The sequence below is a fragment of the Colletotrichum gloeosporioides genome (assembly GCF_011800055.1).
Source record: "Colletotrichum gloeosporioides strain Lc1 chromosome Unknown consensus_103, whole genome shotgun sequence".
Lineage (NCBI taxonomy): Eukaryota > Fungi > Ascomycota > Sordariomycetes > Glomerellales > Glomerellaceae > Colletotrichum > Colletotrichum gloeosporioides.
In genome coordinates, this window is record NW_025544748.1 from 94,840 (window position 1) to 122,636 (window position 27,797).

Sequence of the window (27,797 nt, forward strand, 5' to 3'; positions counted from 1 at the left end):
GTAGCTATAACTTTAGATAATAAAGGATAGTAATTATTTACTATAATAAATACTATATATAAAGAAATAAGAGTAGTAAATTAATAGTAATAAGTACTATTTAATCTATTTAATAACTTTATAATTAGCTTATTAAGAAGGGGGATAATAAAATAAAAAATAAAGTTATTAGAAGGATATTATATAAGAAAAAACTTACTAAATAAAGAGTAAAATACTAAGAATAAAACTTATAATTTAAGAATAATTACTTTTTTTTAAAGAAATAATAGAATTCCTTTAGAATATCTTTAAATAAGGAATATAAAGAAATTTAAAAAAAGAAAAGTTTTAATAAATAGAACTATATTTTAGTTATTATAATTATAATTCTAAAAACTTTATTATTTTTTAATAAATATATAATAAATAAGTACCTTATTAAATAATAAAGATAATAATATTAAGTTTAATAAATATTACCTAAATAAGAAAAAGAACTTTAATAAGAAGTTAGTTATAGTACTTAAATATATAGTAGGGATTACTATATTTAGAAGGGGGATAATTATAAGGGACTAAATACCTAATTAGAGGATTTAGGAATAGTTTAATTAGTAGAGACTAAATAGATAGGAAGGTTTATAGGTCTAAGGTATAGAACCCTCTATAATAAAGACTTAATAAGTACTTATTAAAAACTAAAAAAGAAGGAACTTAGAAGAAGTAAATAAAAGTAGTATAGTAATATTATACCTACCTTTTAAGTACTTCTTCTATTAGTTTAACCTAACTATAGCTTATAGCCCCTAAATACCTTTATAAATAGCTTTAAAGTTACTACTTTAGCTAGTTATAAAGAACTATATTAATAAGGTATAAACTATTATTATACCTTTATAGGCTAAACCTTAAGATATTATAACTATAATAAAAGAAGTATACTATCTTATTCTATTAGTTAACTATAAGGTAGAAGTATAAATAGACTATAATAGACTTTATACTATATTCTCCTAAGAGTAAGCATGCTAGTATTCTAGTAACTAAGTAGGGTAAATATTATTACCTATTATCTTCTAATAAGTCTAAAGTCTCCTTAATATGAATATATATAGTTTTTATCAACGTCCCCTATTATTTAGCGTATATATATCGTTTGAATATAGTCGCTTGATAATCGTTATGCGTGCTGTATCTGCTTATAGAAAGACAAGGGGCTAACAGAAGCATTCTCTTGCAGATTGTTCTTATCCGATCTTTTAGTATGTCGCAGCGCATAGCTTTAATTCTCTCAGCCGTCGACTCCATGTCTCTAATGTTCTAGGGCGGGATGGCTGCCATATTGATTGACCGTGTTGGCCGCAAGCGATTAATGCTTATGGGTGCGACGTGCAGCGGCATTTGCTTCACAATCATAGCAGTCGGGCTTTGCTACAGCAAGCCCAATAACTCCAATAAGAGTATGTCTATTTTGGCAGTGGTCTTCATTTTCTTGTACTATGTCTTCTACGGCTGGTCACTGCTTTCAATACCGTTCATGTACCCCACCGAGATCAACTCGCAGAGGATGCAAAACACGGGCACCTCGATTGCTACGGCGGTAAACTGGACTGGGGTTTATATTGTCGTGGTTGCTACGCCAACTGCTATTGACAGCATTGGATGGAGATACTATCTGCTTTTTGGAATTTTCAATTTTGTGTTTATGCCTATCATCTGGTACTGGTATGTGGAAACTGCCAATCTGTCTCTGGAGCAGGTTGATCGTTTGTTCGAGATCAAACACGTTCGAGGCAAGAACATGTCTTGGAAGGAAGCAATCAGGCTGGCAAGAACGGAGATTCACCTGCCGGGCAGCCCTCGCGTTGAAAAAGATGAAGCCGGGACGGTGAACCACCTTGAGTTGATCAAGACGAATAGACCTTGAAGAGGGGTTATGAAGAGTTCATCCCATAGTACTACTCTCTCATTGCTCGGACACAACGAGTGCTCTACCTCTCCTTTTTGCCGCTGCATACTTCATTGAGTGATGCAGGCTGCTCCTGCTTGTAAGGACTTCTACTTTCTTGCACAGCAAAAGAATCTCATTTCAAGACACAATGATAGTAAGTCTCAAAAGCCGACCAGTCATTCATGTAGCGGCCGTATGGTTTCTAATTCTCGGGTCCGTGATTGCACTGGTGTGTGATGTATGTGAATATCCCGTCTTTCAACATCTACCAATTACTAAATTTTGACATCAATTGAAAACCCTTGAAAGAGAGTGAGCCTGCGGAGATCAGCGGACTCGGTACATAATTCCGATGTCCAGGCCGGGGAAGCCGGGGCAGATCTTGGCGTCGGAAGTCAGTTTCCGAGACAATCGGCAATAGGCCTGGTCTAATCCACTATTCGTTAGCCGTATCCAAGATGAAAAGTTTCCATCAACAGACATCAGTCACAGCCCAACCATATCCAGTTCTCATAAGCTTACCTCCAAAGCCTTACAGAGAGGTAAGTTCTTCGAAAAACCGATGTTCTCCACAGCATGTTAATAGGTAGAAGGAAATGATTATAGATCGAATGGGTTGCGCGAACGAGTCAGCATCTCGCCCTCATTCCCAACCGGGACGCGTCCGGCCCCGGTCTGTTGCCCGCCACAGGGCTGCTCGAGCATGTCAAAAGTGTAATGAGAAGCGCGTCAAGTATGACGCCAGTGACAAAGGGACCCCATGTACTAGATGTGTTGAGAAGGGCGAGCTCGAGTGCAAGCTGATCAAGTCACGACGCGGCACGTATGCAAGGAAGTTGGCCGAAGCCAGACGCCAGGCACAGGCAGAAGGCAGCAACCGGCCTCGATTGGACGTTTTACCAGAAGAACACACGATGAGCTCACATCGAGATAATGATGGTGTTGCCGGCATCACTACGCCTGTCGTCACTGGTAACTCAGTGCTCGGGGCCGACATAACCATGGAAAACGATTCACGTGAGCGCGATCAGCGCTGCGATCAGCAAGAGACGACCGAAACAACAACTCATGATTTGCCCGTTGACCAGTCTTTGGCAATTGACCCAACCCTCTTTCCATGTTTCATTGACAGCGGATCCTCTCCGAGAAGATCTCCGTCTACTACAGGCGGCGTGTCCCCAGGAGATACTGAGAATAACGGAGCACCAACCTACCACGAGATCAGTTGGTCAGCCATGTCTTCACAACTTCCTGAAGACGGCAACAAGGGTCGAGAAGTAGTTGACAAAGGATCCATCACGTACGTAGGCGAGTCCTTTCCACTAGCCCTTATCTTCAAGGACTCGGCGGGCTCTAGTGGTTGGCGACAAGCTCATCATCGGGGCCTCTCCTGTGCAGCTGTGGACAACGAGCAATCAGATGCTGGTCCGCAAAGCAAGCACCCGCCACATATGCGGTCAGAAGATGTTCTCTATCTTTCTTCGAAAGGAGCGTTCGAAACGCCGCCTCATGCGGTGCTTGACGCTCTTATCGAGGTTTTCATCACCCGTGTCTACCCGCTGTATCCGATTGTCAACCGAGTCGAGTTCATGGAGCAGTATCGAACGAAGAAAATTCCGTGGGTCCTCCTCCAGTCCGTCTGCCTCGTCGCGGCGACGTTCTGCCCAGCCCGGTTGATCCACAAATTTGGGTTTGAGTCTCGGCAAACCGCTAGGAGTTCATTCTACTCTAAAGCCAAAGCCCTGTTCGACTTCAGCTACGAAAATAGCAAGATTGTGGTGCTTCAAGTCACCATTCTCCTGACGTTCTGGGGTGGCAGCCCGAATACGTACTGGAATTTCCACTCTTGGGTGGGCACTGGCGTCGCAATTGCCGAGACATTGGGCTGTCATCGTACAATGGCCAGCACAAACGTCAAGCCGCAGGATCGTAGTTTGTTGAAACGCCTATGGTGGGTTCTCGTCGTGCGAGACACTGCCTGCGCGACACTTGTCGGGCGTCCTTTCAGGATAAACATGGACCATTGCGACGTCGACCAGCTCACAATTCACGACTTTGAGCAAGGAACGCCGTCCACTTCCGCATTTTACCAGATTGAGATGTCCAAGCTGTCTCTCATCCTGAGGAACATCATAATGGCACGTTTCTCTGCTCGTCGAGAACCATCTCTGGTTCCTATGGTGCTTCACTACATGCTTACGGAATGGAGATCGAAATTGCCCATTGAACTGGCATGGTCTGATACGTCGTCTCGTCCACCCAACGTTCTCAGCGCTTGTCTTGCTGTCACATACAACCACCACATGATACTCGCTCATCTCAACTGCACGATTGATCCAGAGCAGGCACCGAGAGAGCCATCGTCCGAACAGGTTGCTAGTTTTGCAGCGCAGCAAATAGCTGCCATCGCGTGCGGCGTTGTTACGCGGGACGAGATTCTCTCAGCCCCGCACGAGCTCTTACACGGCATCTTTACTGCTGCGGTTGTTTTCTACAAGTTGTCGAAGAGCACGCAACCGATGGAGGGTCAACTGGGCATGGCTGGTTTGACTAATTGTCAGATGGTACTTCATGAGACATATGAATCTTGGGATTCGAGTCCCTGGGTTCAGCGTATTCTCACCGAGATTTCTACTCTGCAATCCAATGTCTCCCTACATGTAGGTTCAGCACAGAAGGAGAAGCCAGCGCAATCTCGTGACACTCTGCCAGCAAATGTCTTCGCATTGAACGGCCATGAAGAATCCGCCTTTAACGAAAACCTAATGTCCCCTCGACCTCATGAATATTGGTATGACTATCCCGTGCTGGGGAACTTATTCGATCTAGTTCAACCAGGTACTGGGGCAGTAGTACCGAATCTCGAAATAAATAATAACTCCGGATAAGTACGATAAATCAAAGTTGAACATCACTATCATTGGTCATATAAGGCGGACCCCACAATCTAGCTAAGTTGGTGTGATGTTCGATTTCTAAACTTAACCATGCCATTCACAGTTAAGAAAGCTCAAGCACGGCTGTATGGTTAAAACCAATATCTTGAATTCCATGTGGCGGTGATACGGCATTTTAAGCCACAAACTTCGATTAAAAGGCGGGTTGTCGCATGCTCGCTACCCGCGTTCGTCCAGATCACCATAGATGGATAATCATCAGTACGCCCACAAAAGAAAACTGGAAGTTTTCCTTGCCGGCTTGATGTTTTCTTTTCAACATGTATTAGCAGGTAATCTCCCGTCAATGATGGGGTTTAGATACATAACTTTCATGACGACTTGGGTACCGTTAGTATTCATTGGCAGGATTACCCTTCTGGGTTGAAGAAGAACGTGCAGTGCCGGCGATACCGATAATGTCGACCCCTGAGCGCAGAAACCAAAAATCGCCTAGAATGATAAAAAAGTCTCTGGCCTTTGCAAGAATTGCGGCCTATACGAGTGATTATGCAAATCTCCAAATTTCATTAGGTGTATTGAACGCACAAAGGTTTACCTCTCACGATAAAGTTGCAAGCTTTGTCTTTCCAGTAAGCTGTCTTTGGACCGATTCGAAATGATCCTTTGAATTTCTATGTCTCCATCACCGATCAACCCAGCCTGACTGCCTCAGACTGGACGATGGTCGGAATTTCATCTTCTAAGCCACGTTCCGCCGGCTGCCACCCCAGAACCTTCCTCGCCCGAAGTGCCTTGGCTTGAGAGTTCAGTCCCCAGCTTGCAGCCTCGAATCCTGCGGGAGATTTGATGGCCTCATCCATCGACCATTCTCTAGTTTCCAGATCCTTGTCTACAAGTCCCTGCTTGCACACCTCGCGTCCGATTCGAACAGCCAAGTCACCCCAGGTGTGCTCACCGTTTTCTGTCAGAAAGTATCCTTGTGAACCCCAGATCTGCAAGTCATTGTCAGGGCTGCGGGCGGGATCAAGTGCAGCCTTCGCCAGCAGACAGATGCAGCTGCTTAAGTCGTGGACATGGATATGGTTCCAACGGGCGAGACCTCTCCCAATCCGCGGACAATATTGTTCCTTGATAATGAATGATGTCAACTCGTAGACCTGCCGTCCGCGCCCCGAGACCGGACCCTTTCCTTTCCCGTAAATGGTTGGAGGGCAAATGATTGCTGTCTTAACACTTTCGGGGTACCGTTTACCCGTTTCTAGAACGATTTTATCGACGTTGCGGTGGAATGCAGCGTCAGGGAGATTAACAAGCTCATCAACACCATCGAAATCGTTGAACACCTTATCGTCAGGCTCGCCAAACGTCTTCTTCACCTCTGAATCGAAGTAGGTCAGAATACCACTACCGCCGACGTGAAGCCAGTAACCAGGTCTAGAGGGTGAGTGTCCCTCGGCGAGACCGAGTGCAATTGCCTTTGCGCTACCTTCGTGGTCTGAAGAATCGGCAGTATCTAATTTTCACATCTGTTATTGTCGGATCAAGAGATTGTTGTGTCCGGACACCTTACGAAGAACTACATCCGCTAACGCGGACTCGCGGCGGATAATATCCGCATCATCCAAGTTCCCCAAAACAATCCGGGCATTCGGGTATTTCGATTGCACTTGTTTGGCCTTGTCTTCGGACCTCACCAACAGTGCGAAGTCGAGGTCAGGGTGTTGCTGTGCAAGGTGAAATAGAGCGTCACCGCCGATGTAGCCTGTAGCGCCGGTGATAAAGAACTTTGGTGCCATGGCGTCAGGTCTGAGTTGGACAGTGCGTTAGAGGACTAGGGCGATGCTGGCAGTATGGCATGGCGTAAGTATCGAAAAAGCTCAGCATGGCCTTTTATTCTTTTAATCGGTAAGAAATCTATCATGGTTCTGACTAAGTCAAATGAATGTGACGTGATCCTCGTCAAGCGATGTGACTTGACGGCTATGGCCCATAGCCGATATGACGGGGGCGTGTGGAGTTAGTCTCAAATGGAGGTCTATTAGTTCGATGCAAATAATCCTCTTTTACAACACTTGTTGTGGATATTGGAAATAAAAACGGAGACCATTACATTTGAGCCAATTGTGTTCGCCTGCACGCGTTCTCTTTTATGCGTCTCTTAGCTTAATCGGGACGAAATAATAGGCAAAGAAATCGGGAGCCATGACCCTATAGAGACTGATGCCGTTAAACCTTTCAGCAGCATCGCGAATAATCTAGGATGCCTAGTTACGATCGCAAAATGGTTCGTTCGCCGGGCTTTTCGTCAGATAGCCGACGGCAACAGGCTGAATGCCACCCGACGTACAGAAGACTTCCCAAAGAACCACCTCACTACCAAATGCCATAAGCGGGGCTCCTTACTCTCCCGGAGTGCGAGCAAGGTTTGTGGGGTTGTCCAACGACTACATCCTAAACTTGATATCAACCAGATACCCACTGCCGCAGATATGTTGGTTTTGACGCGTCATTGCAACGAAGGCATTCATTTCATACGACAACACACAAACAGTCCTGTGCAATTGTTTGAAATCCCTGACAGACCAAAAAATGGCATTTGCAAAAACCCCGGTCCAACTGGTCGACGATTATCAGATGGCCAACGTCTTTGATCTTTTGTCCCTGAAGAAGAGAGTGATAGTAATCACAGGAGGCGCCCAGGGTATCGGCCTAGCCCTCGGCTTCGCTGCTGCTGAAGCTGGAGCATCAATTGCCATCGTTGATGCGGCCGCAGAGCCCGATGTGGCATTCAAGGACCTTCGAGCCTCCACCAAACAGACAGAGTTTTACCGGTAGGGATCTTTCTTATTTGACGATTTAGCTCGAAAATATCCATGACTGATCTGATATTTCGCAGGTCGGATGTAACGGATTTCCAACGCTTGAAATTGACGTTTGATTCCATTGCCCGGGACTTTGGGCGTATTGATGGCTTGTGAGTAATTGCACCACTTAGCATCGGTACAGATATACGGCAAAGCCTGACTGACGGTGCCCAAAACAAGATCACGGCCGCAGGTGTCGTCTCAGACGAGCCAATGCTGCAGCGAGACCCGGCGAGCGTCAAGCGGTGCTTGGAAATCAACTCTCTGGGCACTTATTACGCGATTCGCCTGGCAACGGAGCAGATGGTGAGACAACCCTTACGAAGGCCTGGCGCCGGCGCTGGGTCCATTGTGACGATCGCTTCAGTATCGGTCCATCAGGCAAGCCGGGGCCAGTACACCAGCGACTACTGCATGAGCAAGGGAGCCGTTTTGTCTCTGACGAAGCAACTCGGCGTCGAGCTCGCCGAATATCGCATACGAGTCAACTGCTTGTCGCCTGGGTAAGTCGCCATCAGACAAGAATGCTTGACATTCATGGATGTGTAACTGATTCTTCTTCACCCCAAGGTATATCTCTACGAGTTTGACCACCAGCCTAGTCAATAAGCACCCTAGGCTGGGTGAGATCTTCAATACAGAGCCTCCGATGAAGAGAATAGGCAAACGTTCGGATCTGAAGGGCGCGACCGTCTTCTTGCTGTCTGATGCAAGCTCCTACATGACAAGCGGTGAGATCCTCATCACTGGTGGGATGCATGCTGGAAGGCTCTAGAGCATAGAGATGTCACAACTCGTATACAAGGATAGCAGTCGGCCGGGAGTTCGAATCTTCATGGAATGTCCCTGCTGCGGAGACGCCCACATATCATCAGCGTCGGGATGAGTGGCTGGTAAAAGCGATGCAAGAGCTTTCTCAGGCGGGAACTACACCAACCCTCAACATGAAATTTTCTTCATCTGATGAAAGCAAAACAAAAAAGCGCTTTGTTCTAAGCTCCCTGGGGCTTGCTAATGTGAGTTGACTTCATTGGCAACGAGAACAATTGGTGAACGCAGATTCGGTTGGAGAGAGGAGAGGCGAGGAGAAGAAAAAGGACTCAGAAGGCCAAATCGAATAATTCGGCCACAGAATGAAAGTTGAGAGAAAACATCCCCAATAGATGCATCGCAGTAAACGTCAGGGAAGGATGCAACGAAATCGAGCGAGACGCCATCGACACTGATCGAAGGCGTGGCTTTTTGTCGAGCATGAACCGTGAGGAATCGAGCTCTTACCTTACAACTTCAAGCTAAACACTTTAAACAACGGTACTGCAAATGAAAAATGTCAAGCAAGCGTTTCAAGTTGTGGTGAAGCTGGTGATGTTGATGGAGAAAAGAGTGAGGTGCCTTCCCCAGAGGCTCCTGGGGGAAGGTAAGGTAAAGTACGTAAAGCGGGTCTCCCCTGCCTTCCTTCCCACCGCCGAACGAGATTTCCAGCATTACACATTTGAAAATCACGCTAGAATACGGTGCATTCGCATCCATAGAGGGCTTGAGGCAAGATACGCAAGGCTGTACAGGTATGCCAAAGTAAGCGGAGGTAGTCAGCCAGGTGTTTCCCGAGGAGAAGAAGCGCATCTACCTCAACTGTCGTTCACCTTCAAGTGGGAGCATTTTAACTGGACTTTTCAAAGTGACGCTATTTCAAACTTGGTGTAGGCTCAGAGCATTATAACTACTCCAAAATCAAGTTTCAATTTTAGAGCTTCGTCCATCCCAAACAGGACTCGATCCATGAGACCTAGAGGCTGGTAGGGCTAGGGGAGTTATCCGGAACTTTAGACAATCCGCTCCATAGATCAGCGTCGCTCTGACATACGGAGTACTGCCAACACTATTAAGGTAAAGTTTCTCAGGCACCTTGGCTTAAATTGCCACCAGACAGGTGTTGAGGTGACTACCTTACCTAGTAGTTTGAAAATAGGTCACCCTCCTCATCCTCCGTGCTCAAATTATTTCACCAGCTGCACGGCATTCATACCTACCCCAACCTCATCTACCTATTTACACCTCTATCAATTTCCAGCAATCGTCCACAGTTCCCGCTGACACATTCACTCGTTTTCGCGACCTTACGCCAGAGCTGCAGACTAAGATCTGGGACCTTGCAACTAGACCAACTGGCATTCGCGGGGTTCAGTATTTCCCAATCTTGCCACTCCATCAACCCCCCGAAAAATTTCAGCATCATATTAGCAACCGACTACTTCCACAGCAGAGGTTTCTCTTAGGTCCTGCTATGCCCACTAACGACAAAGCGCAGCTATCGTGGAACAACAGCGAATCTACATATGCAATCGACAGCGGGTTGTGGACTGCCTGCAAAGAATCTCGCGCGGCAATGTACCGCCGTTATAGGCTAGAAGAATGGTCCGACGTCTTATAGCAGCTGAAGGAAAAGCCACGCCTTCGTTGGGACATTGTGTTCTGAAGGAATCCCAAACATTTTGATACGTCAGCGACATTCATAGTGAACGACATGCACACCAACCGGTTTGTAACCGTCCTCCCGGCATAGCACCTCATTTTCATACAACCCTACGACCACCCATTCAACCATGCATACATTTACGTTTCGATGCCATTCGCTGCAGTGGACGCTACTTGCTTTGGAGAATTGTCCCACGTAGCCCTGGAATTCGATCCTTCATGGAATGTCATAGAGCTTCAGGACTATCAGCGACAGTGGAAAGCAGCTGTGCTTAATGATGAAGACTGCCTAGCGCATTTCCCTGATGGACCCAAAACTTACGAGCAATACAATACTTACGACCAACTGGTGACGGTCAGTCAGAGAAGCTGGACACAAGGTACAAGGTTCTAGCTTGTGGATCGTCAACTACGCCGAAAACGATCACCATCAGCACATGAACATCTTGAGAAGGCTCAGATTGTTTTTCATGGAAACGGTTGTCGGTTTTTCGCCATGCCAGAAGCCTGCGAGGATCAATTCTGCGAATACCCACCAACAAAAAACCAGAACCTTGAAACGATTTGGGGCCTTACTTTAGAGGTGGATCGAGTTGGCTCAGAATAGGTCATAGTCCAAGTAGAGGAGGATATTTGCAGTATGGCTTTCAAGCCCAAGATCTTTGAGGGGGTAGATACTGGGTATGTCAATCGATGGGGATTCTTAGTGCAGGAGATCAACAATTAGTCTTACGAGCTGTGTGTCAAGCTATACAATAACAAATTATGATTTTATCACCGCTGGCTGGTCATTCTCGACCTGCCCTGAAGGATTCCTTGCATATTGCCATCCAACATCCTAAGCTACTTCACTTCCCATCCTTAAATGAAATATAGCTTTAAGCACCTCATCCGGGTCAGTACCAAAGGCCAGAGCGCAAAAAGCAGGCGCTAGCCATTACCCAAGCGAACCTGGACCCATGAAGTGCAAGACGTTCATGAAGTTCCAAAGAACACTAAAGTATATTGGATGCAGTACAAGTTGAGGAAGTGTGTCCATCAAGCGTTATGTAGAAATAAATAGTAGAAATGCAAGCTTATTGTCAATGTCCCCACTTTCCTTTCCATTTCGTCTCAACTTCTCCCGTCGCAATTCATCTTATCGCTTTACCCTCAACTACTAATCAGAGTTGTAGTTCGTTCACCAAGATTCCTAATACAAACTGACCGGTGAAGTGCGTGCATCCTGGCAAAATTCCACACCCGGCTCGTAGATCATGTATCCCACGTCGATGTCAGCGATATATTGCAACGTGCCTGCGCTATACAGTCCACAAGCTGAAGTCATCTGCGCCAGCTCTTCTCCCCAGTCGTTCACGTTGATCCCCGTGTCCGCATCCCAAATATGATTGCAGACGAATGTGACATCACCTCCTTTGGAGAGTACAAGAATCTGCCATGCGTTATGTGGGCATACCCTCCCTGAGCATTCATCTGAGATTTGACATCTGCGACAGCGCTGTCGCAATTACGAGGGTTCATTTTCCGCGTACACTTACACCAAGTGGTGCCTCTCCGTTGGAGGCGTGTAATCCTGGAACTGGGGATGGCGGACTTTGTGTTCTCATTGTCGGAATGGGAGAGATTCTTCAGAAGTGACAAGTCAGGTGACATGACACGAATCTCATGGCCTGTGTCGTTAGAGTACGCCATCAGAAGTAGCTTCGGGAATGGTAAATGCCGCAGAAAAAGCGGCGAAAGTGACCAGAAGACTGGATCAGCTACATTGTGAATGGCTTTGTAATATCGAGCGTGTGTGTTCGGGATCTAGACTAATCAGAAGGCTGAGTGACATTCGCGGCAGAATATTGAACGCTGCTCTCGATGGCAGCTTTTATACTTTATTTGCAAATGGGCCCCAAGAGCCGCTCTTCGTACGTTGGATTGGTGAGCATACATCTCTGAGACAAAACAATGATCACTACCTACCATATTACGGCGATCAGTTACTCACAGTATACTAATTTTGCATTGACTGTGGCTCGACATTATGAGTGTGACCGGTAATCGTCGTAAGAGGAAGTCGGATGTAATCTCACTGGAGTGTGGATGTTAACGATGACGCTTAAGACATGGCGCAACAGTCCGCTTCATAAGTACGACTCTGCTCCCTCGGGAAACTAAGACATAAGTACCTGGTAATCTGAACAAGGGTACTATACACATGTGTTGGAGCGGTTTATGTAACAATTTTGAAGACGAGCGACTCCCTCTTTCCCATTCTGGTATTGTCTTGCAGACAATGGAGACATCGAGCCGAACGCATGGTCACCAAAAGATCAGATTCAGTTGTAAATCATGACGATCTGACAACGATCACAAGGAAATTGTCTTGGTTTTTCGGTACCTCTAATCTCACTTGAGACGTTGATCGCTATTGAACGCCAATGATCATATTCTCAAGCGTGTCTTGAGATAAATAGAAGTATGTACAAGTGATGATTTGACGAAAGCATTGAACAACGCATCAGGATGGCCATAACGACAGTTGCTGTGCTTCAGGACGGTACTGAAATTTATGTTTGGTGTCTTGCTATAAAGACGAAGGTAACTTCATGTACATACTCAGTGTATCAATTATCGCTGGACGCCTCTTTCACTAATGAATATATAACATACAGGAAATCCTACGTATGAAGGAGGATATAAAAGTCCGCAGTGACGTTCTCTTGCGGTATTAATAGTAGGCCAGCCCTTATTCATGTTAGACTTTGACGTCCAGAACATACCTGTTAGATTACGGAGTCTAAAGGACCACTAGTAATTGATCTTAGCGAGCTATTAAACGAACACATTTGGATATAGGAGGTATGATAGATGTCTTTCTTGAATGCGATTGAAATCACAAAACGTAGGCGCAAGAATGAATGGATCATGAGAACCCAATGGTACTTGCTTCAGCCTGGCAAATATAGACTCGTAAGTATTAACGGAAATGAAGCATCAGACTATGAAGCAAACATCCACATAAGAAACCCCCCAGGCCTCACAGCTGGCTGTGCCCAAATACCTCGTCGCCTCTGAACCTCCTCCCTGTGTCATTCAAATGGGTTGTTGTGTTAACCGTCACAATGTCTTCTCTCAAAGAAGACAACGTGTCCTTAACAGATGAGGCTTCAGCTACTTCTATCAACGATAGAATCCGCTCGGCTGCGAAGAAGACTGTATCGATCTTACCCGACATTACTGAAAACATGCGGCCATGTCGTGAAACTGTACATGTCCGATCGTCATGCGCCCCGACAGCCTTGGTCTTGATGGCAAGTTGTGGGCCGACGTATCGGAAAAGCTGGGAGAATGACGGGAGGTATTTCTGAATTTGCTCTTCCATGAGAAATCGTTTCTCCGTGATGACCTCACTGCATATACCATCGCGAACAGCGTGCGCTTCTTCCGCCGTCGCGAATTGGCCTAGAGGCGTATGCGGAACACTGGATAAAGTGAAAAGTCCAGGAGCTTCGGTGGGATAGACTGAGCATAGCGGCCCGTCAACCAATGTTAGCGCTGGAAAATCCGGCGGACCTTCGTAGTAGAGTAATAATGTAGGCTCATAGACAACAGGGATATCGGGTTTGCTGTAGTGGCCCCAGGTGGCATCGACAGCGAAGTCGAAGCACTCGTCGTCGATATATACAGCGTCTTTTGTATCATCAACTCGACGTATGCGATGTCCCAGTTCAAGGACGTCTTTCAACTCCGCCTCAAAGTAGACGCGAGCCTTAGTAAGAAGAAGCACACGCTCAGAGGTGCACATAACCCCGGAGACATTGATGAGCTCAACACTACTCGGCAAGGACTCTGTAAAGTGGACGCCGCTCGAAGCCATGATGGTTCGATATGTGCCATAGTCGAGAAGTGAGTCATGGGTGGGGACCGCATAGATGTTGTTCGGAACGCTGCGGCTAAGATCCGGGTATCGCTCGATGAAGCGCAAGAAGCCGTCTCGAGATTGGATTCGCGTTTCGCTATGTCTGAGATAATGGAAGCCCATGTGGAGGCGAAACTGGTTGTTGCCTGAAGCCTCGTGTAAGAGACGATCGTGCTGCTCAAACAACTTTACCCTGAATCCGAGGGCGTGAAGGGAGGTTGCAATGTGACAGCCATACCAACCGCCACCAATGATTCCGAAGCTGAATGGTTTCAAACCATATTGTCGGGGTAAATGGAACGGCAAAAGATTGGGGATAGAAGTTGGTTCCATTGATCGGTAATGACGAAAAATGACTCCGCAACAGTAGGTTGGTTCAAGGAGGCCAGTGTGGACGGCTCAGTTCTGGTCAAGCGTCAGCTGACATGAGGACTTCGATTTTAGTGTGGCGACAATGAACTACTGTGACTTCTCCCCGGTTCGGCGGGGACCTGGGTTGGCTTATATGCTCTTCGAGGACAATCCTTGGTGCCTCGGACCAGGCAGTGCCAGCGCCATTTGGCGTATTAATAGGAGAACCAACACTGATGAGAAATACGCGGCTTCCTCCAGCGATCCGTTACGGGCATCACATGCAGACTTGTCGATGAGGTCTCACGTGCGACCGGATATAGTCTCGTTCAACTTCTTCTCTCAGGTTTTGACCCATCTTCAAAGTTTGTTCGTATCACAGTTCAGAATGCATCGTGTTCACTTGGTTTCCGTCGATTCTCGACGCATGATTGCCCTTTGGCTGGGGATTTGAACAAGAAGATTTAGCTCATAGCTGCGGCGCATCCCAGTTCGAGATGTTAATGAGCTTAGTGATCAATAAAGACGCTACCAGAATTTCCCCAGAAGATCACGCGCCAAATGATGTAAACTCGAGACCGCTTGTGGTCCCACGGTGACAATGCCTGTTGTGAAGACGCCAATAATTGCCGCCCCAACCAGCCATAGATCTAGGTTGCTTGCGCGAAGGGCACTCATCCTCATATCCGCAGTATGGGAACTCCGTGCCAAAGACTCTCGTTCGCTGACGAGGGTCCAACATGGCTGAAGAAGAGCCGAGTAGAGGGGTGCGCAAGTACTGCTCGTTGAGGGGCAAAGTCGACGAATTTGAGATGCGGATGCTTGTTCTCGAGGAGCTCAGTGCTACTGAGAGTGATTTGCCTGCCATGTGATTTTGCGTGAATCACACCTTCAGTCAGAGCTGCAAAGGCTGCCTTGCTGGCGCCACGTATAGCCCATACAACACCATCTACGTGGCCTGCCTGCAGAGTAGAGATGATGCCTGCTTTTAATGCAATCTTTCGCGAGAGAGAATTACGTGCTTGCCAAATGTGACGAACATGGTCTTGTCGTGAGTCTGGTAGAACTCGGAAAGCTCTGCATCCAACGGAGTGTATCCCTGACAAAATTGGTCCGATAGCATGTAGCAAAGGTGGCGTCTCTTTAGGCGTCTCAAGGCCAACGAAGGAGTTCACCAACACTAAGTGATCCGGCTTAGATAGCATAGGAAGCATACCCAGCCCCTTCTTTGCGCGCATCCTCTTTGTCGTCAGGAAGAGACCAGCGAACGCAATTGGGTGTTTCAGCAAGTGTATGTCTTGGTTGAAGCGGTCCCACATGCTCGCATGCTCGCTGGTCTGAACCCGGGGCTCGGGACCTACGCGGCCAGGGATGTAGGGTACAGGGCACATGAAGTATGACCACTGGGGCCACATCGTCGCTAGAGGCAGATTGTACTCTCTCTGCATGTCCCGAGCCGCGTCGACGTGGAAATCCGCAAAGAGGAAGTCTGACCGTGTGGTCTCGATGACAAGTTTTAGCCTTTCGTAGGTCTCGGACCAAAAGGCGTCGAAGAACTTCTTGCCCTCTATCCAATTTCGAAGGCCATTGCCACTCCAGCTCCACTCGCTCAAGAGGATGTAGAGTTTATCTTCTTCCTCCGGCGTGATGGCGCGTCCTACTACATGAACATCGGAAATAAACGGATAAGGGTTGGTATAGCCCTCACGGCCAGCAAAAGTGGCAAACTCGATGGTGTGTCCTCGTTCATGGAGATATTTGCAAACTTCGAACATGGGAGCTGTGAAGACGAAACATATTAACCTTGAAAATATGAGGTAACCATTAGGCGTACCCGAGTTTGTTGAACCACCAGCTGTAACAACGACTAGTACTTTCCGCGCAGGGAGAAGGGGCGAATTGTCCTTTGATAGCGCCATCGTCATGGGATGAAGGTATCGTGCTGCGATGCAAACTGGAAAAGACAATTCGATAGAGGTGGGGGAGCAAAAAGAAGGTCTGAAAATGACGTTCAATAGGGGAAAATCATTCAACAGGATGGCCTCTTCCAGTCCACGGAGGTTTCGATGAACCAAATGTCAGGAACATTCATGTACTAAGAGTTGTCGATGTTTCTCAGAAACTACAGATGAGTAGGATCCTACCAAGCTAGCATTCGAGATTATTCTTCTACCTTGATCCGACTTGCGTCTATTGATGCGGCTGCCTTGGCGTGATTCATTCTATAGGAACTGATGTGATCAGGAGTAACCCAAAGATAGAAGCTGGGCCAACTGCCTGGCAGTATGGGTGACGTTGACAAGGTCACTTATCTCGCCGAACGGGCTTGTTGGATGAGCATGCTGGTGATCCTGCCGAGGAAGTCCCAATCCTTCAAAATGACTTGGCTCACTCTCGTGTAAACTTCACACCCTCCGCCAATGGCCCCTCGTATAGAAGTCGGCGCCTTTCGTTCCTAGCTAGAATTAAATCAAAAGCTCCCGCCCACACCCCTGTGGCCTTTGTATTTGCTAGCGGGTGCGGGGGTTTACACGCGGAAGCGGCGTTGCGGCTGAGGAGCTTGTCGTTCATCCCATGTATTCAAGCTGCTAAGCACTGAGCCTGGAACTAGGCGAATGACAGTGTGAGGAATGCAACTCATGTTTAGCCTGGCTGTAGTGTTGTCACCAACCTGGACAGCAGTGAGTGTGGGCGGGATGGACCTGCCGAGACGCCGTGTGTACAACGTCGGTGAGGTTGTCTAACGTCGTGGGCCGACTACATCCCTCAGGATCTGACAGAATTTTATTGATTGGTCAACGAGTACAAGACATGCATTCGACGAATCATTAGCTCGCCGTTCGGCTGGACAGCTGGGAAAAGGAGTTCTGGCTTAGGCTCTGCGGAATGGTATCCCTGTTCGATCCGTTGAGCTAAGTTGATGTAAGAGAAGGATGAGGCGATCGTCTCGCCATGGCAGATTACAACCCACCATCCGCTGACACATCACCGAGAGACGTCTCCCGTACGACAACGGAGGGCTCCTTCGTGAGTCGGCTGAGAACGCCATAGGATGGCTGGTGTGGGGTAGATCAGGGAGAGAAACAAGGCGCGGAAGGTTGATTGATGTTTCAATCAACCCTGACTAGTTGCATATGGCGTTATCAAGCATTGTGGCTGGCAACAACTTGCTGTGCCTAGCCACCGCCGTGCAGCTCCGAGACAACACTGTTGAAACTTGGCGAAGGAGACAGCTTTCTCCGCCAAGCTGCGGAGACGCCCGCATATCCGGCACTGCTCCCGTCCAATGAGTTGACCCCCGCGCCACGAGAATTAGCGTCGCGAGATTTTATCCCAAACGGGTCACACTAGACAGGGATGGGTGAGTGACGCCCCTGCAAATCATAGGGCTAGCCAATGGACACGGATATCACGAGATTGTGTCCCAGAGTAATATCTTGGTGTCGTGGATTTCCCAGGCTTCAAACCATCTCGCGGGTGCCTAGATTCCAGTGAGACTGTGAGAGGTGGCACGATATTCATCTAAGATGTGGAAGATCTGACGATGCACTAAGCATCTAAGGAAGGGGTGGCTTTTTCTTGCTTCACACGGACATTTCTTTCAAGACTATTGCCGTGCTCTAACAACGCCCCGAGAGGTCGCTCTCAGACTACACCCCCCATCATCCCAGGGGGTTCTGGTTCCCTGGTCCCGGAAAATAGGTCCACTGCGTCTCTGATGCAGAATTACTTCTGCGTGATCCGGATCTAATCCGTTGGAACCCCGCTTCGATTATCGATGGATCAATCATTGCCCCATCGAGTCTTACGAGCTTCCGCCTCATTGGAAGACGTGCAGGAACATCGCAGCACACTCAGACGACCTAGAAGTCTTCACAAAGCTAAGACTTGCCACTGGGTACCGAAAACTACTGTTGCGGCTGAATATCTAATTTACAGCTCTTACAATATTTCATGTAGCTGCCTGCAAATTGACGTACTTAGCGCCCGTTGTTGAGTGGGCTCTCAGGATCATACACGTCAGTCGTGATGACATCCGGATACTCCATCATGCCTTGCTTCAACACCGCCTCGATAATTTCCATGGTGATGATGGTCTCCTCCAAAGGCAGGATAGGGCTCTCCAGCTCACCATCCCGCAGGCATCTAGCACACTCGTCTGCCTCCCAGTACAGCCCCCGGCCCCAACCGCCGCGCCCGCTATCCTGTGGGAATGGGCACTCAATGGTCTCAACTTTGCCACCTCCATCCGTCTTGATCACCTTGTAGCTGTGAGGACGGAAAGCCGGGCCGCAAATTTGGATCTCGCCATCTGATCCCTGAATCTTGATGGCTGGGCCGCCTGTGAAGCCAAAGTCGACACCTGATCCCAATCGGAGAGTTGTCATGCCTATCCCCATAGTGTTGTTCTTCGGGAACTGAATAATGAAGCTGGCTGCCTCGTCGATGCCTGTGTGATACTTGCTAACAGCAGCCGCAATCGGCGCTGGTGATTCCTTCTCCTCGCGTGGTTGAAGGTGGTAGAGGATTTGCATGATCCAAGTGAGCGAGTAGACGCCAAGATCGAACATGGCACCGCCAGCCAGGCCAGGGTTAACCATACGGTCTGAGTCATTGAAGTCCAGCTTCCCATCTGGGAGGTTTCGATGAATCGAGTTGTCGGCTGTGAGGCTCCGATTAGGCGCTTGAGACACAATACGGTGCGGCAGAACTCACCAATGACTCGATAAACAGTTCCGATAGCTCCACCCGCTACCAGTTCCCGCACTTTGGTGCTCAGAGGGAAAAACCGCGTCCAAACTGCTTCCATGAGGAACAGCCTCTTCTCACGCGCTGTGTTCACCAGCTTCCTGGCCTGAGCAGCATTGACAGTGAACGTCTTCTCACAAAGAACGTGCTTTCCGGCCTCAAGTGCCAGCATGGCGTTCTGGAAATGGTGGCTGACAGGGGAAGCTACATAAATGATGTCTACATTCTCATCCGTCACAAGCTCGCGATAGGAGCCGTATGTCTTGACCGTGGCATTGCTCGGGACCTGCACCTTGCTGGCGAAATCGGCCGCCTTCTGCTTCGAGTTGGAAGATGCGACAGCGAGTACCTGATGACGAACATCATGTACGTCGCGAGTAGCTGGATCAGTGAGGAGATCTCGCACGAAATCTGGAATTGTCAATCAATGGGTACCACATCCAGCTCGGATTTCTGAGAAACTTACTTGCTGCGATGTGACCGGTGGCCATGATGCCCCATCTTAGTGTGAACTCCGTCGTTGACCCCATTTTGAAATGCGTGAAAATTTCGGCGATGAATGTTAGTGGGAGGTTGACAAGATAGAATTTTGACATATGTGACTGCGATTGCGACCACGTGTAAGGGAGCGTGGTTCGTTAAGGACACATTTTGTCTGTTCCAAGCATGTCGGACTATCTTCGGGGTAAGCTAGACTTCATCCCTCGCGTATTTTGATCTTGGCGACCACCCAGCACAACCTTCGTCGGCCAGCTTATTGAGGACATCAGATCAACCGGTACGCAAATGGACTTGATCATGGATGCTATTGAGATAGTAGAGTCTTGCTATCCGGGCGGATAACTATTATACTAGGTCTAATACCTTTAACCATTAACAGTATATTACCTGTATCATCCTTATGGTCCTTGCTATTCCTGTCGTCCCGGTCGTCCCTGTCGTCCCCATTCCTATCACCGTTACTGTCGTCTTCGTTATTATCCCTGTTATCGTTGATACTTACTGCCCGCCCAGATAGCTGGGAATCTCCGCCCAGATGCAAAACTCAGATAGTAAAGTGCGTCAATTGCAAAAATTTCATGACGTTACAAAGCTCTTCTCACTGGGCTTTCATAGGCCTCTCAACTTTTCTCTCAATCGTTTCAACCAGCTTGTCCGTCACATCCCTTGGAGCGGTTGGAATCTCGTGCCTCGCAAGATGCTTCCAATACTGCCTGGTCTCCTCACGAGACATCTGCACCAGCTTCATACAGGTTTCTAGGTCCTTGTCTTGAGCCCCAACTAAATGCACCGTTGATATTCCGAGTACAGGCTTGCCTGCTTTGTCGATATAATTCTCACAGGATCTGAGAGTGTTTGTCTCCTTAATTTCCTTCTTCGAGAAAGGAGGACCACCGCAAATGAACACTGCGAACGCGAATGGGGCAGGGAATGTGTTCCTTGCAATCAGCATGGCAGCAAGAGCCGCGCCTTGAGAGAATGCCAACACGCCGTCGAATGGGCCTTCAGACTTTACATATTCCTCGAGATCATCCATCGCTTGAGTTTTGGTGTCGTATTTATCGGTATCGTGGTATGCGAAGTACTCAGCACTGAGTCCGGCGAGGAGGTCGATACCTACGCCCATTAGCTTCGAGCCATGAATGTGTCTATCAGAATTTCATACCTAGAACAGCTGGCCATTCTAGGGCCCCCTCCACAAAATCGAACGTTGCAGAGAAGCTCTTTGACAAAGCACTGCGTATCGCGGCTGCGAACTGTGTTAGTGAGCGTTTGCGTGGATTGTGAGTATAAAGCCCACCAGTCTGAACCTGGAAGATCTGTGTATTATCAGCGGATTGCGTGTTGCGGATGTTAATACCCACGAGTAGCGAAGCGAACCTTGCTGCTTGTTCCCATTCCATGAAGGCAAAGAATACGCATATTTGCCGTTATATTACAATTGGCCCGTCGACAAAGAGTTCTTTTCTACGCGTCCACAGTATTCATGGGAAATGGGAAGCCTCTGGGCCAAATCTCAACTGGAAGTCAAAAGGTCGGAGCTGGTTCCCTACTGGGTGCTTCTGTGCTTCTAGTCTTCGCTCTCGAGTCAGGCGGTACACGTTACGCTTGGGATAGCTCGGCCTTATCATCTACCTTCATCTTTTCAGGCATTCTATGGATTGTTTTCATAGTCTGGGAGATTCGCCTAGAGTGGAAGAAGAATCTACGTCAGGAACCCATCTTCATAATGGGTCTTCTGAAGGATCGCCAATTGGCCACCTAGTATGATGTTGTGAGTCAATTCCTCATCGATGCGTGCCTGTGAAGCTGACCGCAACAAGCACGACTTTCTTCATCGGCTTCCCCTTCGTCACCATTCTCTTCATCATTCCACAAAGGGCCCAAGCCGTCTATGGCGTTAACCCAGTACAGTCAAGTTTATCTGTCCTTCCACTGTTGCTCACCTCGCCATTTGCCACAGCAATCTCTGGGGTGTTGACATCAAACTACAACGTACCCCCCGCATACCTCATCCTCATTGGGTATGCCATCCAGCTTATCGGAGTCGGTCTTTCAATCAGTATTCCGCTCACTGGCGACCACATTTCTGCCTCGCAGTATGGCTTCGAGACCGTCATGGGAGTTGGCTTCGGCTTGACACTCAGCACAGTCCTGACTCTAGGGCAGCTTATTGTCAGCAAAGAGAACGCTGGAATAGTGATGGGAGCTCTGACTCAGATTCGAGTTCTAGGCGGGACCATTGCACTAGCAATCTGGTAAGCTTTGCCCACCCAAGAAGTTTCTTAGAAGCAAGTTTGCTGACCTGACCCAAAACTCTGCAGTGCTTTCAACCGACTTGAGGGAGGGGCTTGCAGGACTTATCAAACCTGACGAGCTCGGTCAAATCGCCGAATCCATGTCATCGATCAACGATTTGGACCCGGAGCGAGCCGCTGCAGTGCGACTCGCGTTTGCGACCGGGTACAAGCGACAATTCCAGATACTCACGGGCTTCAGTGGATTAGCTCTGTTAGCAGCACTGTTTTTGTGTAGTCGCAACCCAGTCACCGTCAAAGGCGCGACCTCCAAAGGAACCTAAGGAAGCTCTATTGACTCGTATGAGCTAGCCGGGAGAGGGTCATCAGAGGAGCAGAGGAATGCTTGATGATCGTACATGTGACATAATTATATGCAGGCTCATGTCGAACCTCGCAAAATAGTTATAGAGCGTGCTTACCATGCGAAAGGCAGAGAATGCATGAGCCAATGGGACGAGTAGAGTTTTCTGACTTGCTATCGCGGAGCGCTGATATCATGCGTTCCGCCTCCAAGACTTCGTTTTCCGTCTTCAAAGGAATGCTGACCGCATAATATTGTAATGCCACCTTCTAGAAAGAGACACGTTTAATGGGGCTGCGCGGGGAAGCCAAGACATAAGCCGATAAGAAGATGATGTATTTACAGTCGAAGCGCTCTGCTCTAGATTTTGTGGACGCAGCACATTGTGCTTCTTCATCATGAAGCTTACCATATTCTCGCTCCTAGCACTGGCGACTGGCGTTCGCTCAGCAGCCCGCAATTTATCGTACTCTGGCATTCTTAGGGTGCAGACCTCCACCGGGATCTTCACAGGACTGATTGACACGGATTCTCCCAATGTTCGCCAGTGGCGATCTATTCCTTTCGCAGAACCTCCTGTCGGGTCGCGGCGATGGCTACCCCCTGAGAAGCTTCAGCCATCGACCAAACACCAATATGCAACGAAGTTCCCGCCTTCATGCCCACAATTCGTGACGGCAATCGAATCTATGTGGAACCTGCCTCTAACAAAGGGCAATTTGATTTACAATGGAGGCCAGAACGATACGTCGGGTCTGGTGGGCGAAGCAACGTCCGAAGACTGCCTTTACCTCGCGATCTGGGCACCCACGAGCCCGCCACCTAAAGAGGGGTTCCCAGTCCTCTTTTTTATGACAGGTGGCGGCTTCGTGATGGGTGGCATTGAACTTCCCTGGCAGATCCCTACGTCCTGGGTCGAGCGGTCACAGTCAGCAATCATCGTCACAATAAACTACCGCGTCAGCATCTTTGGCTTCCCTAACGCGCGTGGGGTGGTCGAAGGGGAGCAAAATCTCGGAATTCTCGACCAAAGATCCGCTCTAGAATGGGTGGAAAGCAATATTGCGGCATTCGGCGGCGACCCGACCCGCATCATGAACTGGGGCCGATCGGCGGGTTCCATCAGCGCGGACATCCACGCCTACGCTTACCACGATGATCCGATTGCTCAATCCTACTATATGGAGTCGGGAGTCATGACCGGATCCTTTTCTTCAGGTCTCTTGGAAGACCCAACGTACTCCAATTTCACCTTCGTCGCAGAGCATGTGGGCTGCGAGTCTTCTTGCGGCCCCAACTGCGAGGACCCCGATGGCATGGCGGAACTCGACTGCATGCGCCGCGTATCTTTCCCGCAGATCATGAACTTCATCGGACAGTACGGCGATCGAGGTGAAACACCAGCTCTATCCTTCGGCTTGATCCCAGATGATCGCATCATCTTCCGTGACTACGATGAGCGCGCTGCGGCGGGAAAAATCGCTCGCCGCCCGTCCCTGATTTCCATGACGGCCAACGAGTTCTCATCACTCACCCCATGGCCAAAGGATAACCTGACTGAAGGTCCTTGGCAGCCGCCTGTCACGGCCATGGACGTCGCGTGGGTGTGCTCAGCTTTCAATGCCACTGCCGCTCGCAACCGTTTGAGCGCGTCCGAAGCCCCCGTCTTCAGGTTTCAGTATGCTGCCGAGTTTCCCAATTTGAATGTATACAGTTGGCTGGGTGCATACCACAATAGCGAGACGCCAGTGTTGTTTGGGACGTACAACCTGTTGGATCACATAGCACCAACGACGGATTTCCAGGTTGAAGTTAGCAGGGCGATGCAGGATTATGTCATGGCGTTTGCTGAGGATCCGTATCATGGACCGCAGAAGAAATTTGGTTGGGAGCCGCAGGTTGTCAACGAGACGAATGGAGGGTTTGTACTTCGTTTTGGAGCAGGCGAGAAGGCGGTCCAGCGCATCGATGGGGTCGAGTTAGATGGAGTGTGTCAGGGGTTGGCAGAGTATGATCCATTCCCATGAGCCTGTATTCAAGCAAATTCGGGTTGAAATTATTTCTCAATAACTTCAGTTCTATTGGAAGTCTAAGTTTTGTGTCTCTGCCATCGTCGTTGTCGTTGTTGTTATCATCATCGTCGTCGTCGTCGTCGTTGTCATCCTTATCATTATCATCATTGTCACCTTTCCCGAGAACCTTATCCCCACTACTTAAAGTTACTTGAATTCGAACACCAATAACTATCCATGGATGCTTAGGAACAACCGAGAGGCGACACAAATATCCTTCTCACTGGGTCTCAAAGCCATGGCTACTGCATATACTATGTGAAAACTGCATCAAACTCTCCGAAGTCGGACATAGCATTGTTGAGGAGGGCGTAAGATACTCCGATGGCCCCATGGGCTGTTCAGCACATCAGGAACAGGGAGAAACTCAAAGTTCCACACAAGAAGAACGAGAAATATGCGTAATTGTTGCATCGGTAGTTTTCTACCTGGAAGTAGTAACCAGCAGGTGATATCTGAAAGAATGCATGTTTCTTGGACGCACCAAAGCAGCCTCGCGGCCCCAGAGAGAAATGCATTCTCGTCAATGCTGCAGAGTCAAATTCCTCCACCCCATTTTCGTCTTTCTTGAGCCATCTTTGTGGAATGAAACGCTTTATATCCGTTATAGAAAAAGCATGTCCTTTGCGGCGTTCCCAAGCTGCCCGACTGGACTCGCTGCAGGCAGCATCTGGTGCATCTAGGGGCTCGTTCATGAACTGAGCATTACACATGATGTGGGATCCTTTCGGCACGTGATAAACCAAAATGGTAGTGTTGACTGTGGCAGAACGAGCTACTAGAGGCATAGTGTTGGCGAAACGTAGAATTTATTCCAATGCGCCATCAAGATAGGGAATTGAGGTGGATAGAATGTCAGAGGCAGATGGCGTAGATCCTGGAGGCACAGATGAGAAGGCATCTTCAAGGCTCCTTCTCAGCTTTGATTGCTCCACTTGGTTGTGAGCCAGTGTTTTGAGGCCCCAACCAAGTGTGATGGCGGTTGTTTCGTGACCCTGATTCGACTGTTCAGCATGGGATTGAATTTGAGAGGTACGTTGTGTCACTTACCGCCACCAGCAACATCGCAAGTTCACCGCGCATTGCCGTGTCACAGGATGTTGGGGAGCGCTGTCCAGTCTTGGTGAATGCCATCGCCTCACGCCGAAGGACTAGGTCCATAGCGCAAGTGTCTCCTTCGTCCTCAATAACTATGTCGCCCTTACTAGCAAGCTTTTCGAAGTGTACACGGGCGTTCGCAATCAGCCCATCAGTCTCCTTATCCTTGAAGCTGCTGTAGTATTTGGACTGCTTTGACTGGGCATTGACGCTGCCACTAGTCATTCATCGCAGCCCCTGCACGCGTATGGAGTTGATTTACTGGTAGCGGTGGAGTTGAGGACTTGGCTGTCGAAGGAGATGGGCGCTGAGGTCGCCGTATTCGACATGGTCGGCGACTCGACCATCAGATCACTGGGCAGCTTTGTTGCCGCGAGAAGCACTTTAGTTCGGATCAACAATGGAGAGAACTGAGTCGGGATCTTAGACGTGGCGAAAAAGTGCATAGCAAACTGAATTTGTATATAGTCAGACTTCGGGGTCACTTCTTTTTTATTTGGTATTAACGGCAGTTCCGGGGGCGTGTAATCTTCAGATGACAAATGTTCAATTATTTACACCACTGCGCATTATTTTCAATTCATCTCAATAATAGCTTTGGCCTTTGGCCGAGTAGTGTGATCTTACCAACCACGTCAGAGACGACGCCGAGGACGGCAATAGGGAGGACAACGATGAGGACAACGATGAGGACACCAATGAGGGCGAGGACAGGGGCAATAAAGACGGTATTGGGCATGGACGAGGAATAACATATAAGACATTAAAAGAAATAAAATTCATAACACGGATAGAGAATGGTGATAATAGCCATGCAGGGTTCGGCCTAATTACATAGCTAGAGATGTAACCCCGAAGAGCAGATCTTCCATTCAATAGCTCTAGGCTCGAATCTTTCTGCTAGTTTGTATTGCATCTCCTCTCTGCCAAGAGACTAAATCGTGATACCCAAAGTCCGGGTGATAGTCCGCGGGCTTGAGCTTCCCGGAGCTAGGGAGCAGTCTGCCCACGGTGTTGGTGAGAGCACTACCGGCAGCGCTGCGTGCAGTGTTGGCCTTATCCTCGGCCCAAGACTGGATGCCAGAAAACCAGCCATTGCTCTTGGGCTCAGCTGCTTCCCGCTCTTCCTTCAGTCTCTGTGTCTCCTTTTGTCTGTAAAGGAGGTTGTGGTTGACTTCAATGAATAGCCTCTCCCACATTCCAATGCGCTCTTCTGGCAGAACCTTGCCGTCCTTCTCCCATACCCAGTTGTTCTTCGCTTCCTCCAATTGGTAGAGATCAGACTCAAAAGGAAGCTGGTGGAGGACCAGTTTATGATCGGTACTGGGGTCGATCGGCAATCCTCCGTGAACTGATGCGACAGTCCCACTGAGCGCCTCGTACGTCGACGCAATGAAGTGCTTGTGGTGAGGGTCTTCGACTTGGAGAGGGACGCTGCTCTTCTGCAATTTGTACCCATTCTTGGTCAGTGCAGAACATTCCCAGTCGCCATTGTCGTCCAATCCAAGACCATCATAGAGATAGCGAATGCGCACGGATGGGTGGGTGAGTTCGTTCGGTTCCTGGATGACGTCTTTCCTGCCATCCTCCATGTAGGACCCCGGTGTGCGCGTGCCAGCCACAGTATTCCCACCCGTTACCGTCTGCCAAGGGTACCAGAGCGCGTTGTAAGCTTTATCGGGAATAGCAGTCGTCGCCGAAGGACTAGAGATCCGACCCTTGCCCCATTCTCGGGCTTCGACAGATGGATCGAGAGTGTAGAAAATTCGCTTCATTTCTGGGGTGGAAAACTCAACTCCGACTGAGGCGAATTGATCCGCCATCCCTACGGAAAATGCGTGTTAGTCACTTGCTTCATGCTTCGTCAAGGGAAGTCGAAGAAAGACATACATGCAAGCGCAATGGTCGCGATCTGTTGATCCTCAAAACCCCCGCCGACGTTACTGTGGCTTCCCGGAAACCATACCTGGCGAAGATGGGTCGTGCTGTTGCCCCTCTTGCCCCAAAGAAAGGGGGAAAAGGCAGTGCGCCATTCATCGAGGGCTAGGGCGTGGAACGCGTGCTCGACGTTCGGGTGAACATCCAGACTGGCGAATCGAAGCTAAATAGGTACTGTTAACTCAGATGCCCGATAAAATATTATGGAAGATTGCTTACTTCATCGGCGCTTCCATCGGTGCGAATCTTCTCCCAAGGCATCTTGGGCCAGCCGAGGCTGCCAACCGTATCCCAGACCCCTGTTCATACATGTTAGCTAGATTTCAGAACCTTTGTCCCACCGTGGACACTGACCGACAGCCTCATTTCCAAGGGTTGACTAGTACCTGTATGTGGCTTGTTGATGTC

At 48.6% G+C, this 27,797-nt stretch overlaps 11 protein-coding genes across 11 annotated transcripts; 4 read left to right on the forward strand and 7 right to left on the reverse strand.

Annotated features, from left to right (window-relative positions):
* Positions 1-3,168: 3,168 nt before the first annotated feature.
* On the forward strand, positions 3,169-4,663 carry GCG54_00003865 (Fusaric acid cluster transcription factor FUB12; the record flags this gene model as incomplete). The annotated part of the gene is made up of 2 exons (XM_045403926.1): positions 3,169-4,593; positions 4,646-4,663. The coding sequence occupies 2 exons, from the start codon at positions 3,169-3,171 to the stop codon at positions 4,661-4,663; spliced, it is 1,443 nt and encodes a 480-aa protein (XP_045257126.1).
* Positions 4,664-5,522: 859 nt separating this feature from the next.
* GCG54_00003866 (uncharacterized protein) lies at positions 5,523-6,629 on the reverse strand (the record flags this gene model as incomplete). Its single annotated transcript, XM_045403927.1, has 2 exons — positions 5,523-6,346; positions 6,404-6,629. The coding sequence occupies 2 exons, from the start codon at positions 6,627-6,629 to the stop codon at positions 5,523-5,525; spliced, it is 1,050 nt and encodes a 349-aa protein (XP_045257127.1).
* A 793-nt stretch (positions 6,630-7,422) lies between these two features.
* GCG54_00003867 (NADP-dependent mannitol dehydrogenase) lies at positions 7,423-8,472 on the forward strand (the record flags this gene model as incomplete). Its single annotated transcript, XM_045403928.1, has 4 exons — positions 7,423-7,664; positions 7,730-7,807; positions 7,853-8,200; positions 8,268-8,472. The coding sequence occupies 4 exons, from the start codon at positions 7,423-7,425 to the stop codon at positions 8,470-8,472; spliced, it is 873 nt and encodes a 290-aa protein (XP_045257128.1).
* A 4,725-nt stretch (positions 8,473-13,197) lies between these two features.
* On the reverse strand, positions 13,198-14,202 carry GCG54_00003868 (uncharacterized protein; the record flags this gene model as incomplete). Its single annotated transcript, XM_045403929.1, has 1 exon — positions 13,198-14,202. The coding sequence occupies one exon, from the start codon at positions 14,200-14,202 to the stop codon at positions 13,198-13,200; it is 1,005 nt and encodes a 334-aa protein (XP_045257129.1).
* A 908-nt stretch (positions 14,203-15,110) lies between these two features.
* Positions 15,111-16,349, reverse strand: GCG54_00003869 (putative UDP-glucose flavonoid 3-O-glucosyltransferase 3; the record flags this gene model as incomplete). Its single annotated transcript, XM_045403930.1, has 3 exons — positions 15,111-15,392; positions 15,449-15,507; positions 15,647-16,349. 3 exons carry the CDS (start codon positions 16,347-16,349, stop codon positions 15,111-15,113), a joined length of 1,044 nt encoding a protein of 347 aa, XP_045257130.1.
* Positions 16,350-18,410: 2,061 nt separating this feature from the next.
* On the reverse strand, positions 18,411-19,709 carry GCG54_00003870 (D-xylose 1-dehydrogenase (NADP(+)); the record flags this gene model as incomplete). Its single annotated transcript, XM_045403931.1, has 3 exons — positions 18,411-19,093; positions 19,147-19,590; positions 19,646-19,709. The coding sequence occupies 3 exons, from the start codon at positions 19,707-19,709 to the stop codon at positions 18,411-18,413; spliced, it is 1,191 nt and encodes a 396-aa protein (XP_045257131.1).
* A 569-nt stretch (positions 19,710-20,278) lies between these two features.
* Positions 20,279-21,102, reverse strand: GCG54_00003871 (Family of serine hydrolases 1; the record flags this gene model as incomplete). The annotated part of the gene is made up of 4 exons (XM_045403932.1): positions 20,279-20,796; positions 20,846-20,929; positions 20,981-20,999; positions 21,061-21,102. 4 exons carry the CDS (start codon positions 21,100-21,102, stop codon positions 20,279-20,281), a joined length of 663 nt encoding a protein of 220 aa, XP_045257132.1.
* Positions 21,103-21,166: 64 nt separating this feature from the next.
* On the forward strand, positions 21,167-22,261 carry GCG54_00003872 (uncharacterized protein; the record flags this gene model as incomplete). The annotated part of the gene is made up of 3 exons (XM_045403933.1): positions 21,167-21,444; positions 21,504-21,938; positions 21,973-22,261. 3 exons carry the CDS (start codon positions 21,167-21,169, stop codon positions 22,259-22,261), a joined length of 1,002 nt encoding a protein of 333 aa, XP_045257133.1.
* A 418-nt stretch (positions 22,262-22,679) lies between these two features.
* On the forward strand, positions 22,680-24,308 carry GCG54_00003873 (Acetylcholinesterase; the record flags this gene model as incomplete). Its single annotated transcript, XM_045403934.1, has 1 exon — positions 22,680-24,308. The coding sequence occupies one exon, from the start codon at positions 22,680-22,682 to the stop codon at positions 24,306-24,308; it is 1,629 nt and encodes a 542-aa protein (XP_045257134.1).
* An 854-nt stretch (positions 24,309-25,162) lies between these two features.
* GCG54_00003874 (Reducing polyketide synthase FUB1) lies at positions 25,163-26,190 on the reverse strand (the record flags this gene model as incomplete). Its single annotated transcript, XM_045403935.1, has 4 exons — positions 25,163-25,348; positions 25,404-25,668; positions 25,695-25,903; positions 26,083-26,190. 4 exons carry the CDS (start codon positions 26,188-26,190, stop codon positions 25,163-25,165), a joined length of 768 nt encoding a protein of 255 aa, XP_045257135.1.
* A 142-nt stretch (positions 26,191-26,332) lies between these two features.
* GCG54_00003875 (uncharacterized protein) lies at positions 26,333-27,755 on the reverse strand (the record flags this gene model as incomplete). The annotated part of the gene is made up of 4 exons (XM_045403936.1): positions 26,333-27,276; positions 27,342-27,552; positions 27,609-27,688; positions 27,731-27,755. The coding sequence occupies 4 exons, from the start codon at positions 27,753-27,755 to the stop codon at positions 26,333-26,335; spliced, it is 1,260 nt and encodes a 419-aa protein (XP_045257136.1).
* Positions 27,756-27,797: the final 42 nt, after the last annotated feature.